The following is a 13200-nucleotide window of genomic DNA, read 5'->3' as shown; positions in this document are numbered from 1 at the left end:
CATGCGACGGCCGTGTGTACGTTCGTGAATAGGCGTATCTTGATCATTTGCATATTCTCGGTGTAAAACGACGTACATGCCCCTAGCGGCCAGCGTAAATATGCAGCTAAGATACGACAGCGTAGGAGACTTAGGCCCCGTACACACCACCGAACATGTCTGCTGAAACTCGTCCGCGGACCAGTTTCAGCAGACATGTTCGGTCGTGTGTACGGCCGAGCGGACAGGTTTCCAGCGTACATTTGTCCGCCAGACCGTTTTCGAACGGACAAATGTTTCTAAACATGTTTAGAAACATGCCCCGCTGGAATGTTCGGTCGTCTGTACAGACTTACCGTACATGTCCGAGCGGCCGCCATCCCTCGCATGAGTCGAATGACTTTGACGCATGCGTGGAAGAATTGAACTTCCAGGGCCGCGCACGTCGCCGCGTCATCGTCGCGGCGACGGCGCGGCCTCGTCACCGCGTATCGTGTACGCGCGTATTTCTGTATGATGGTGTGTACAGCCATCATACAGAAATCTCCGGGCGGGCATGAGCCCAAAATCAATAGTGAGCATTTTGCTTTTTTTTTATCCTATCTAAAAAATACTGACGCTAAGGCACCATACACACTATTAGATTTTCTTCAGATTTACCAAAACCGTGTAGTGCAAAGGCCTGCCTGATTGCATACAAATTGAAACTATTACGGTTTGACCTCATATTATATGGTTTTGGTAAATCTGAAGACAAAAATCTGCAGAAAATCTAATAGTGTGTATTGGGTCTAACTGATACTGATACAAATACCCCCCCCCCAAAAAACACTGACCCTGACCTTGAACTTGAACTTTGACCCTGACCTTGACCCAAAACGAACTCTGGCACTGGCCTAGATCACACCTTGATCTTGGTATTTTTTTTATTTTTTATAATATTTTTTATAATAGTGTTATTATTTTTTATTTATTTTTTACACACACGTTTTTTTTTCTCTGCAAGGAGAGAGAGAGAGATATGATGTATCCCTCAGGTGACCAAGAATCTGGAGTTTCGGGTCCTGATCATTAGGATGGGACCACTGCAGTGCCCTCTATTGTCCCACATTAGCCCTTCAGAGGCCCCCATCTCACATCGCCCTGGAGACCTTATCCCTAACACACAGATCCTCAAAAAACCTCATTCCCAACAGGGATAGCAAATCTGCTAGAGAGTCACCTTGCCCCCTCCAGAACTTTACATCCCCAACCCCACAGTGACACCTACCCCTTTTCAAAGTATCCAAAGCCTTCCAGCAATTCAATACATATTTTGTATTCCCATACCATTGAGTGAGTATAAACTTTTTTTTTTTTTTACAGTTGGGGCACAGAAGGTTTAGGAAATTACCAGGCCCTGGTCCTAATACGGTTGAGTACCACTGGTCTATATAAAATGTACAAAATGTTTATTATCCAGTGATAACATTTTATGTCAGGGTCATTTGGGGTGCGGATTCGCTGATCGCTTCTCCGCTGCCATGATCTCTCCCGGCCGAGCGCCAAGCGGGGGATCCCAGTGATGTGACATGGCGTGGCGGCATTGTAATTCCCCGCCTTCTGGAGCCTGCAGTGCCTATGATGTCCCACGGCCCTGGCATTGGACCAGTGGGACGTCCATTATAGGCTCTGCAGGCTCCAGAAAGCGGGACCTGCTATGTCACTCAGAGACTCGGACACACTCAGCAGATCAGATCGGTCCCTTTTCAGCGGCACTCGGGGGTAACAATTGTAAGGTGCCTTCCTGAGACTCATGGCTTTTCAGGGTCACATTCGGGGCTCCAGCCCCCCCTAGCCACCCCATCCCGATGCCCATGGGACAATATCTGTTTTCAAAAATGTTGATCAGTCCCCATTCACACTTTCACTTGTACTTGTGATAGTGTGATGCGTTGCATTGCAGGTCTGATTTCAGGTCTGTTCAATTATTTTGAATAGGCTGCCTAAGACAGTGCATACAAATGATCAAAAAAAACGTGCATGCTTTAACACACCACACCTTAGCAACTAGATTTGAGCCTAGCCTAATGGCCCGTTCACACTATCCGAAAATTGGACGAAAAATACCACTTTCGACACGATCGCACGATAATCGGAACGTTAGTACAGAGCTTTCGAGAGCCAATCTCGAAAGTTTATCTGATATTATTTGATCGGACAAGCAAGTAAATTTTCGTTTAGTCAGTCCAGTTGTCGTCTGAATATACAATAAAAACACTACAACACATGCCATCACTTTCGATAATTTTTTTGGTGTTGTATAAAGTTTTTTTGTAACTTTAGTATCCTATTCAATTTCTACTTGTGACTAGTAAGCGAAAAATGACGAACGATCTGTCGTCCGATTTTTGGATCGTGTGTATGGGGCATAAGTCTAAAGCCTTGTACACACGCTCAGTTTACTCAGCAAGAACAAGCAAGAAAACTACTGGCAGAGCTTTCTTGCCGAGTATACCGAGCGTGTGTACGAGGCTTTCAGGTTTCTCGTCAAGAAAACTGCCTAAAATCTCAACGAGAAAAATAGAGAACCTGCTCTCTATTTCCTCGTCGTGATTCTCGGCAGTGTTTTCCTGCCGAGAAACCCGAGAGTGTGTATACTTACCTGTCGCCATGGAAACCCGCGCATGCTCGAAATGACTGCCGCATGCGCGGTAGCTTCCTAGGCATTGGTAGGGTGCAGCAAGATAGCGGTGACGTCATCGAATGTGACGAGCGTATTCTTGCCTTTCAAAAGAACAGCGGTTCTTATGAAAGGAGTGTCTGTACACTCGGGTGGCAAGAGATTCTTGCCAAGAATCTCATCAGGAAAAACAAGGGTTTTTTTCTGACGAGATTCTGGCTTAAGGCCTGATTCACAACTATGCTGGTTGCAGTTTGCATATTCCAGGTGCATTTTGCGTTTTTCAATGCACGCTTTTGATCCATTGAAGTCTATGGAACCAAAAAACAGAAAAAAGTCCCAGGCCCTTTCCATAAAATGCATAGATGTGAACTACATCCATAAGAAACCATGTTAAATGGACTGTAGTGTGTTTCTGCAAAACTGAAAACGCACTAAAAAAAATGCATAGGTGTGAACCAGGCCTTAAGTGATGTACTTAGTAGTCATTTTCTTGATAGCTGGAGTTTACATTGATACCCCCCATTACAGATACACATGATTAACTTGGCTTTGGTTTGCCTTATGTTTTGGTACACAGCATATTTTGGTTATAGCAATACCCTGAACCTGAATTTTTGTCTGTATATACCAGGGGTCTCCAAACTTTTCAAACAAAGGGCCAGTTTATTGTCCTTGAGACTTTAGGAGGGCCGGATTGTGGCCAGTGGGAGCAGAAAATGTCCCGGGATCAGCACCAGTGAGAATAAATATGGCCTCAGGGTTGGTGGTCAGTAGGAGGAGTAGGGCCCCTATCGGTAGGAGGAATAGTATCCCATCATTGATATCAGTAGAATAAATAGTTCCCCCTTGTAGGTGTCAGTGGGAGGAATAGTGCCTCACATCAGTTGGAGGAATAGTGCCCCAAGGGCCAGATAAAGGCTAGCACAGGGCCACATCTGGCCCTCGGGCCGCAGTTTGGAGACCCCTGGTATATACAATCATCCACAAGACAATGTTACATTTCCCAATATTTACCAGCAATCTGTATTTCAATCTTGGCTTTATCCTCCAGGTCATCAATTTTTACTGTGACCTCATATGTTCCAGAGTCTTTTCGGTCAGCCTTACGAATAAAAAGAATAGTATCGCTATCACTATTCCTGACACTGGCTTGTTTTGCGTCCAGGGGCTGTCCGCTCTTAGTCCAGGTAACTTGAGGCTTTGGCTTACCCTTTAAGAATGACATAGATTGTTTTATTAAAATAGCAAAACCAAAATAAAACAACATGCCAGGCATTTTTTGGAAAAGTGAGGAAATGTAAAGCTAGCCAAAAACTGTTTTTTTTCTATTCAACCATCGGGATTCCTCCATCCACACAAACAAGGCGAATGGAGGAATCCCTTCCTGCCAAGACATTTATTGTGACAGCTGCACCCGCTGGTGTCAGCATACACTGCTGATTGGAATTTTTTTTTCAACAAGTCAATAAGGCAGAATTTCGATTAGCGCATAGCCAGCTTAAAGTGGATGTAAACCCTCACATATACCCAGTGAAGAGAACAGCCTCAGATGATACACAGAGAAGAAACAAATCCTCCTACATAATAGACATGTGCAATTAGTTTTGAACCAAATTAGTTTAACGAATTTTCGACAAATTCGTTAATAAGGAAATTTCTGAATTAACGAAAACCCTTTGAATGAATCTTTCCAAACATTCGTTAATTAAAATATTCTAAAATTCAGAAATTCTAAATCCGAAAATAAGAACGAAAATTCAAAAGAGCGAAAATCAGAAATTTCGAAAACCCGATAATAATAATAACTAGCTAATATTTTTTATTTTATTTTTTTGCTGTCACAATGTATAGTATAAGATTTCCCATCACCTGTGCCCAGTCTTGCCATAAAGAGTTAATCCAGCTCTGAGCAATCCTCTTTTCTTTTTTCAGTGAGATAAACGGACAAACAGGAGAAAACTTTTGTCCGTTCCTCCCCCTTGCTGTGATTGACAGGTTATTTACATATCTAATGCACTAGCCTGAGACAGGCATTATTTTTTAATTCCCACTTTTCTGAAGTCATGTGGTTACTTTTCTGGATTTTGACTGGATGTTAGTGATCATAGTAGAATTTAGTGTAAGAAATACACAGGACAAAATGCATGTTGACAAGGGGAGTGTAAAGGTGGGCAGGGAGTCTACTAACATCACAACTCCACCCACCGAGCTCCAGACAACAGATCCACCCAGAGAATCTGCAGTTTTTCAGTTCTTAGAACAGACAGAGGGGAGACATTTGACAGGTAAGGATACATGCAGGAGGCATGTATATCCTTATAGATCAGCACTATGGCAGTAGTTTAGAAAGGATGAGAGTGGGTTTACATCCACTTTAACTAGTACTAACTGTTGAATTATAGGTACTGGAAGTTCCTTTTGAATTTGGCTGTTAGAGAACGTAACGAATACAAATTTATCCAAGGTTACAAACTATCCGAAATAACAAATGTCATAATTTAAACAAATGGAACAATTTAATAATAATAAATAACAATAATAATGAAAACTATTTATTATTATTAATTAATTTTGTTCCATTTGTTTAAATGCAGAATTTGTTATCTTGGATAATTCGCAACTTCGGATAAATTTGTATTCGTTACGTTGACTAACAGCCAAATTTGAAAGGAAATTCCAATACCTATAATTTAATAGTTCGTTATTATTATTTAGTTAGTTATTATTTTGATTTTACTTTTTCATACCGAATGACCCGAAAAACCAAAAAACCCCAAAGAAATATGAAACTAAAACAAATTAATTTTTTGGCAGTGCACATGTCTACTTTTTCTTGTATATCTGCAGTCTTCCCCTTTCTACACCCTTCCAAAAGTGCAGATCATGTTGGAGAGGCTGAACTTACACTGTAGGAGAGATGATTGGAGGAAAGGGACACCCCCTCCACATAGGTAGAGAAATAAAGGAACATGCAGAACAAGCTCAGGGCTTATCTCCGACCCCACACATTTTTGTTCATGTTATCTCATGTGTTGGAGAACTTGTCAGAAGTGACTCATGCTGATAAAAGAGGAATGAAGCACCAGCGAGAAACAACACTTAGATCTTTGGCTAGAGATAAGTAAACACTAAATATATATGTGTTTAGATCAAATTTCATGAATGGGGTTTACATCCACTTTAAGGAAATCTACCATTTTATATTTTTTTCTTTTTTATACCTGTTGGGGAGATGTCCCCTCAACTCTATCCAGGTGGCATGAAAGAATTAGACAGAATTAGACAGAGAGAGAGAGAGAGAGAGAGAGAGAGAGAGAGAGAGAGAGAGAGAGAGAGAGAGAGAGAGAGAGAGAAACTAAAGGAGTTAACAAACATAATAAATAATTAAGTTTGTTGACTCCTTTAGTTTATCCGTCATAATTGTCCAATGATGTGTAAACAAAATCATGTTTACTTGCATGTTTATCATGTTTATTCTGCACAAGATTGAATAATAAAACATTCACACAATATATTCAGTGAACATTCTCAACTCCCATAAAAAAAACAGCCTCAATGCCTCTTGTTTCAATACAACGGTGAGCTTTTGGAATTCCCCTGCACATTCTGTTGACATTGTAACAGGAAGTAAAAAGCTCCTTAATTGGGACACAGACAACAATAAAAACTGAATAGAGATGTAACAGTTGCGAAATCTATCCAAAACTAAAAAAAGAAATCTGGTCAGAGTTCCAAGGTAAAGAATGATTTGGCAAATTTGTTGTTGCTTTTTCATTGGTTTTACTTTTGGTATAGCATACCCATAAACTGTATATATCCATGAATTTTTAACATTGGTTGTTATCTCAGTACTTTGAAAGATTGGAAAGAACTTATACGTTGGCAGAATGGCTTGGCTGCACAAATGGACGTATATATACATCCCCTTTAAATTGGCGCCGTTGGCACCCTGCCGCGAGCTCCGTGATCGTGCCCGTGGGACCCGCAGACTCGATGTCCGCCGGTGTCCCGTGATTGTATCACAGAGCTGAAGAAAGGGGAGATGTTAGTGTAAACACAACATCTCCCCGTTCTGCCTAGTGACACTGTCACTGATCGTGTTCCCTGTCATCGGGAACACTTAACCCCTTCAGAGCCCCCTACAGGTTAACCCCTTCACTGTCAGTGTAATTTTTACAGTAATCAGTGCATTTTTATAACACTGATCGCTGTAAAAATGACAATGGTCCCAAAATGGTGTCAAAAGTGTCTGATGTGTCCGCCATAATGTCGCAGTCATGATAAAAATCGCTGATCGCCGCCATTACTAGTAAAAAAAGAATATTGTTAAAAATGCCATAAAACTATCCCGTATTTTGTAGTCGCTATAACTTTTGCGCAAACCAATCAATAAACGCTTATTGCGATTTTTTTTTACCAAAAGTTTTTTCATAGATTTTTTGGGGATATTTATTATAGCAAAAAGGAAAAAAATAGAGAATTTTTTTCAAAATTGTCGCTCTATTTTTGTTTATAGCGCAAAAAATAAAAACCCCAGAGGTGATCAAATACTACCAAAAGAAAGCTCTATTTGTGGGGGGAAAAAGAACGTCCATTTTGTTTGGGAGCCACGTCGCAATTGTCAGTTAAAGCAACGCAGTGCCGAATTGCAAAAAGTGGCCTGGTCTTTGACCAGCCAAATGGTCCGGGCTTAAATGGTTAAAGTTCAACTTGAACTTACAGTTTAAATCACCTAATATACATTCCAGGAGCATCAAAACTGAAAGTGCAAAGAAAATCCTGCCCACCACCTGTAGAAACAGATCCTTGCTCTCTGTATGGAAACAGTGGTCCTTCTTTGGTGACTGAAAAGCTATACACACACAACTTCTCTTTTAATGCATATAGGATGCTATTTAGATATTTAAACTCAAAGTTTAGTTAGGCTCTGAAACTGTGTTTTTCCTGACGAGATTCTTGGCAATATTCTCTTGCCGGTCGAGTGTACACACACTCCATTCAAAATAACCACCGTTCTTTTGAATGGCACGAACGCAGTGACGTCATCGACTACGACGAGCATGCGCTCGTCACATTCGATGATGTCACCGCCATCTTGCTACACCCTACCTATGCCTTGGAAGCTACCGCGCATGCGTCAAAGTCATTTCGAGCATGCGCGGGTTTCCACGACGACAGGTAAGTATACAGACGCTCGGGTTTCTCGGCAGGAAAACACTGCTGAGAATCACAACGAGAAAATTCTCTATTTTTCTCGTCTAGATTGTGGACAGTTTTCTTGACGAGAAACCTCAAAGCCTCGTACACACGCACGGTTTACTCAGCAAGAAAGCCCTGCCAGCAGTTTTCTTGCTGGTTCTTGCTGAGAAAACCGTGCGTGTGTACGAGGCTTCAGGAAAACTCGTCATAAGCATAGGCAATCAAAACTGGGTAGAAATCCAGAGATAAAACAGCTTAAAGGGGTTGTAAAGCTTCCATTTTTTTCACCTTAATGCATCCTATGCATTATGGTAAAAAAACATCCGATGCTTACAGGCCCCCCAGCCCACCCATTTACTTGCCCTCGAAAGTCCCGCATCGAGAACGTGCTGGCTTCTCAGCTCTTCTCGGCTCTTCATTGGATAAACTGATAGCAGCGCAGCCATTGGCTCGTGCTGCTGTCAATCAACTCCAAAGACGTGAGGGCTGGGCCGAATACAGGACTCGGGGGCGCACCCGCAAGGTAACCCCCTTGGGAGAGCTCTTCCCAGAGGGAGTCAGGGAAGAAGCGGGGAGGAGCCGAGACAGCTGCCGAGGGACCCTAGAAGACGAGGATTGGGGTCACTCTGTGCAAAACGAGCTGCACAGTGGAGGTAAGTATGACATGTTTGTTTAAAAAAAAAAAAAAAAATGTGAAGCTTTAGTATCAATTTAAGTTATGTGCAAATCTAAAGTGTTTTTCTAAAGACATGCACTGTGCACATTTCCGCTGGTCCCTGAGGAACCTGTCAAGATTCACTCAGTGGATAGCCTTGCTTCATTCAGCATAAGTCATTTGTTCAGACAACTTTTGTCGAAGGATCCAACTTAAACATTTTTTGGCCAAACAGTGGCATCCATTGTATGGTCAGCCTAAAAGGTCAAGCTTAGCTCTGCCACCTTCCACTTCTTAATTCTCTCTACCTGTTAGTGAGGCTTTCCATCACAATAAATGCAGGTGGAAACTGGGAAAAGCCAAGTGTGTTTTTTTTTTTTTTATGGGAAACGTTGAGATTTGCAAAGTACTTCAGTTTATATCTTCTGACCATTTTGACGTGCAGTTTTCATTAGAGACAAGCTCTATGTATGCATTAATTTAGCATATGGTCCAATGAAATTACAATTTGTGATAAGTTTACTTAAAAAAAAAAATTTAATTTCCAATGTCTGCATGGTAACATTCTGTGAGACTGTGATCTATAAGTTTGGAAACCTAATTTTTACACAAGCATACAGGCATGTCTCCAATATATACCATATAACCAGAAGTATAGCTTGACCTCAAAATGCTCTTCTGGAAGAATGATCAAACATTCCCACTCCTAAACCTTGTGGACAGCCTTCCCAGAAAAGTTGAAGCTGTTATAGCTACAAAGGGTGTGCAAACGCAATATTGAACCCTACAGACTAAGACTGGGATGCCATTAAAGTTATGCGCCTGTAAAGGAAGGTGTCCCAATACTTTTAGTGTATGTCAATGTGAGCTCTTTAGATCTAAACATTGCGCAGGTGGTGTATTAGACAACTGTAGATGTGAACTACTGTGCTCTGTGTTGAGGAGACGTCCAGATCCCCAGCATGATGTCAGCTCAGGGTATTTTAACCCTCACTGCAGTACAATAGTTCATAAAAGATGCCCACATCTATTACTGTTTATGCAGCCTGACTGCAATCAAAATAGATGCTTCAATTGGACTTTAAAATGTAGCTCCTTGGTGATCTGTATTCTACAGCCTACACAGCAACTTTTCCAAATCCTCTCACCCCCCTGCACCACACCCTACAGCATGCTCATCCTAATCTCAGTGTTCTGCAATGTAAAAGCCTATCTGCAAGTTGTTGACACACTCTTCTGTAAATGGAGTTTGAGCAGAGCATGAGCTAGGGACCCAGGGCAGGTCTGAGATTATTTTGTAGAGTTTTAGATTGGCACTGGGCTGAGCAGGCAGAAAATATCCCTGGGGGGCTATTTCAGAAAAATGCTGGGGGGGGGGCAGTAAGGGAAAGAGAAGGGAGTTCAGAAAAGGATAAATGCAATAACAATAAAACACAGAATTTATCCCTTAGCCCTGGTTCACACTGCTGCGTTTTGACATGTGATTTGACATGTCAAATCCGTGGCATTTGATGGCAATTGGCAGCAATAAACACCGTCCTAATCGGTGCAGCGGCGCTGCCCCTATTTCAAAACGTAGTTTCTGTACTACTTTTTGCAATTTCGGGCTGCGATTTACATTAATATCTGTGCAGAAACAAGTGAGAGTGAAATCGTGCGAGTTCAGCTGAACTCACACGGCTTCATTCCCACAGCTCAGTGTGAACCTGGCTGATGCCGACACATCGGACACTTTTGACACATTTTTGGGACCATTCACATTTATACAGCGAACAGTGCTATAAAAATGCACTGGTTACTGTATAAATGTGACTGGCAGGGAAGGGGTTAACACCAGGGGGCATCAAGGGGTTAAGTATGTACCCTAGGAGTGATTCTTACTGTGGGGGAGGGGGACTGACTGGGGGAGGTGACCGATGGTTGTCCCTATGTACAAGGGACACACCATTGGTCTCCTCTCCCTGACAGGACGTGAAGCTCTGTGTTTACACACAGAGCTCCACATCCCTGGCACTGTGACTGCCGATCGCGGGTGCCTGGCGGACATCGCGGCCACCCGGCAAGCGCATCGGCACCTGTGTAAAACGCGGCGGGCGCGTGCACGCGGCCACGACGGCACACCCTCCAGTGGCGCGCGACCGGAGGCTGTATATAGACGGCCTCACGGCAGATCAGAGCCACCTTGCGGCCGTATAGAGTCGGCCGCAGGGTGGGTGGTGGGAAGTAGTTAAAAAACTTCATTTTTTACAACCCGAAAAACGGTCGTGTGTACGCGGCATTAGAGACAATTACAACCATGTAAAAGGTAAGATGCATTTTTTGTCATTAGATGTGACTTACATTTTTTATTGGTGAGGTTTTAATTTTTCCTGCAAAGTTTACGTATTTTAGCACTCATGATAAAATGACTTACAATTACATTTGACTATTTTTATAGTAATTGGTCCGGATTTACTAAAAAGGAAATGCACAGGAATGAGGAGAAATTGCTATTGATAATAATGGTATGCTTGTGTTGTGGCTTCACATAACCACGGTGACCATCATACACCTAGTGAATGTGATCCCGTATAGTCAATGCATGTTGCAGTATCTGTATGCAGTGTGCTGTGATCAACCATATAAGGCTGTTTTGTGCCTTATATGCAATTATGCTGCATTAAAGCAACCCTGTCAGGGGAAAAATGTAAATCTAATTCAAGGTGCAGCTCCCATTCTCCAATGGCCCGCGTCTCCTACTTGTCCTCCATTTCAGTGCTTCAGCCTCCCTCAGTGTCTTCAATGTTTAACATTTCCAGGAGTGTCGGATGCCTGCTGCACATTTTTGATTCCATCTTCCAGCCCTTATGTCACACCACTGATGCGTTAAATCACAGCACATATTGCGGGATAAAGCAAACTGACATTCACTGAAGTATTGAATTCTGAAGACACTGCTGGAGGCTGCAGCGCTGGAATGAGGAGGTGACCATAAAAGCTCTTTTCTTACAGGGAACTTTTCGATTTTTTCCCCCCCATAAAGGATCGTTTCAAGCTATTAATGCCAAGAATCTGCCTAAAAAACACAAAAAGCTATAGTATGACAAACACCACAATTGTTTAGTAAGGTTTAAAGGTTGAACAAATAGTTCACCTTTAAACCATACACAGCCTAGCCCCATCACTGTGCACACCCCATACACAGCCTACCCCCATCACCATGCACACTTCATACACAGCCTACCCCCATCACGTGCACATTCTATACACAGCCTATCCCCAACACCATGCACACTTCATACACAGCCTACCCCCATCACTGTGCACACGCCATACACAGCCTACCCCCATCACTGTGCACACTCTATACACAACCTACCCCCATCACCGTGCACACGTCATACACAGCCTACCCCCATCACCGTGCACACACCATACACAGCCTACCCCATCACGTGCACACTCCATACACAGCCTAGCCCCATCACCGTGCACACGCCATACACAGCCTACCCCCATCACTGTGCACACTCTATACACAGCCTACAACCATCACTGTGCACACGCCATACACAGCCTACCCCCATCACCGTGCACACGTCATACACAGCCTAACCCCATCACCATGCACACGTCATACACAGCCTACCCCCATCACTGTGCATACGTCATACACAGCCTACACCCATCACTGTGCACACGTCATACACAGCCTATCCCCATCACCATGCACACGTCATACACAGCCTACCCCCATCACTGTGCATACGTCATACACAGCCTACAACCATCACTGTGCACACGCCATACACAGCCTACCCCATCACTGTGCGCACATCATACATAACCTACCCCCATCATCATGCACATGTTATACACAGCCTACCCCATCACGGTGCACACGTCATACACATCCTTCCCCCATCATGGTGCACACGCCATACATAGCCTACCCCCATCACAGTACACACTCCATACACAGCCCACCCTTATCACTGTGCGCACGTCATACACAGCCTACCCCCATGACCCTGCACACATCATGCTGTCAGTACTAATTAAGCAATTTGATTACAGGTGTTTACCTTTACAACTTGCTTTCCCAGGTAGAAGCATATGAATTACTGTATGAGAAATTGCCATGACCAAACTGTGCATGTATACACATGAGTACTATGATTTCCCCACAAAACCTTCACCATGGCTCCCTTTTCAGTGTTTTGTTTTTATACAGTCACCTTAGATATCAGTGCACACTTGATCATATTTGATTCTAGGTATGCCACCACTAGGCTTAGCAAACCAGGCTTAGCAAACCACAGTCATTTTGGAATTATGTAAGCTGTCAGAAGTATCAATGCAATTATGAACCCACAGACTTCATTTTAATAAATCTGGTACATTAAGTAATGCACATTAAAAATAAATTATACCTGGAAGGGAATAACAAGATTCACAGCCTCTCCAACATGTTTCACAAATGTTTGACGCAGGTATCTCGGGAGGCGGATTTTGGGGCGATCTATAAAACAAAAAACTTTTTGTTATTAAGATATTTAATTTATTCAAGCCAACAATAAAGATGCCACCTCAACAAAAATACCATGATCTAATAAATTAATGCTTCGACCAAGAATTAACTACTGATACAATCAGCATTCTCCTTTTTATGTTTCAAAGCTTCTTCTAGGCCTGCTAACACATAAATATAATTGTTTTCCAA

The 13200-nt window shown here is 42.7% G+C and overlaps 1 protein-coding gene across 1 annotated transcript in view; it reads right to left on the bottom strand.

The window, feature by feature from the left end:
• MYBPH (myosin binding protein H) overlaps nucleotides 1-13200 on the bottom strand; it is a 135618-nt gene that overhangs the window by 20046 nt on the left and 102372 nt on the right. Inside the window, exons 4-5 of the mRNA XM_040337868.1 lie at nucleotides 12911-12999; nucleotides 3659-3854 (exon numbers count right to left, since the gene is read on the bottom strand). Coding sequence (XP_040193802.1) covers nucleotides 3659-3854; nucleotides 12911-12999 — 285 coding nt within the window. The remainder of the gene's footprint in view (nucleotides 1-3658; nucleotides 3855-12910; nucleotides 13000-13200) is intronic.

The sequence above is a fragment of the Rana temporaria genome, chromosome 2 (assembly GCF_905171775.1).
Source record: "Rana temporaria chromosome 2, aRanTem1.1, whole genome shotgun sequence".
Lineage (NCBI taxonomy): Eukaryota > Metazoa > Chordata > Amphibia > Anura > Ranidae > Rana > Rana temporaria.
This window is presented reverse-complemented; position numbering and strand designations above follow the sequence as displayed.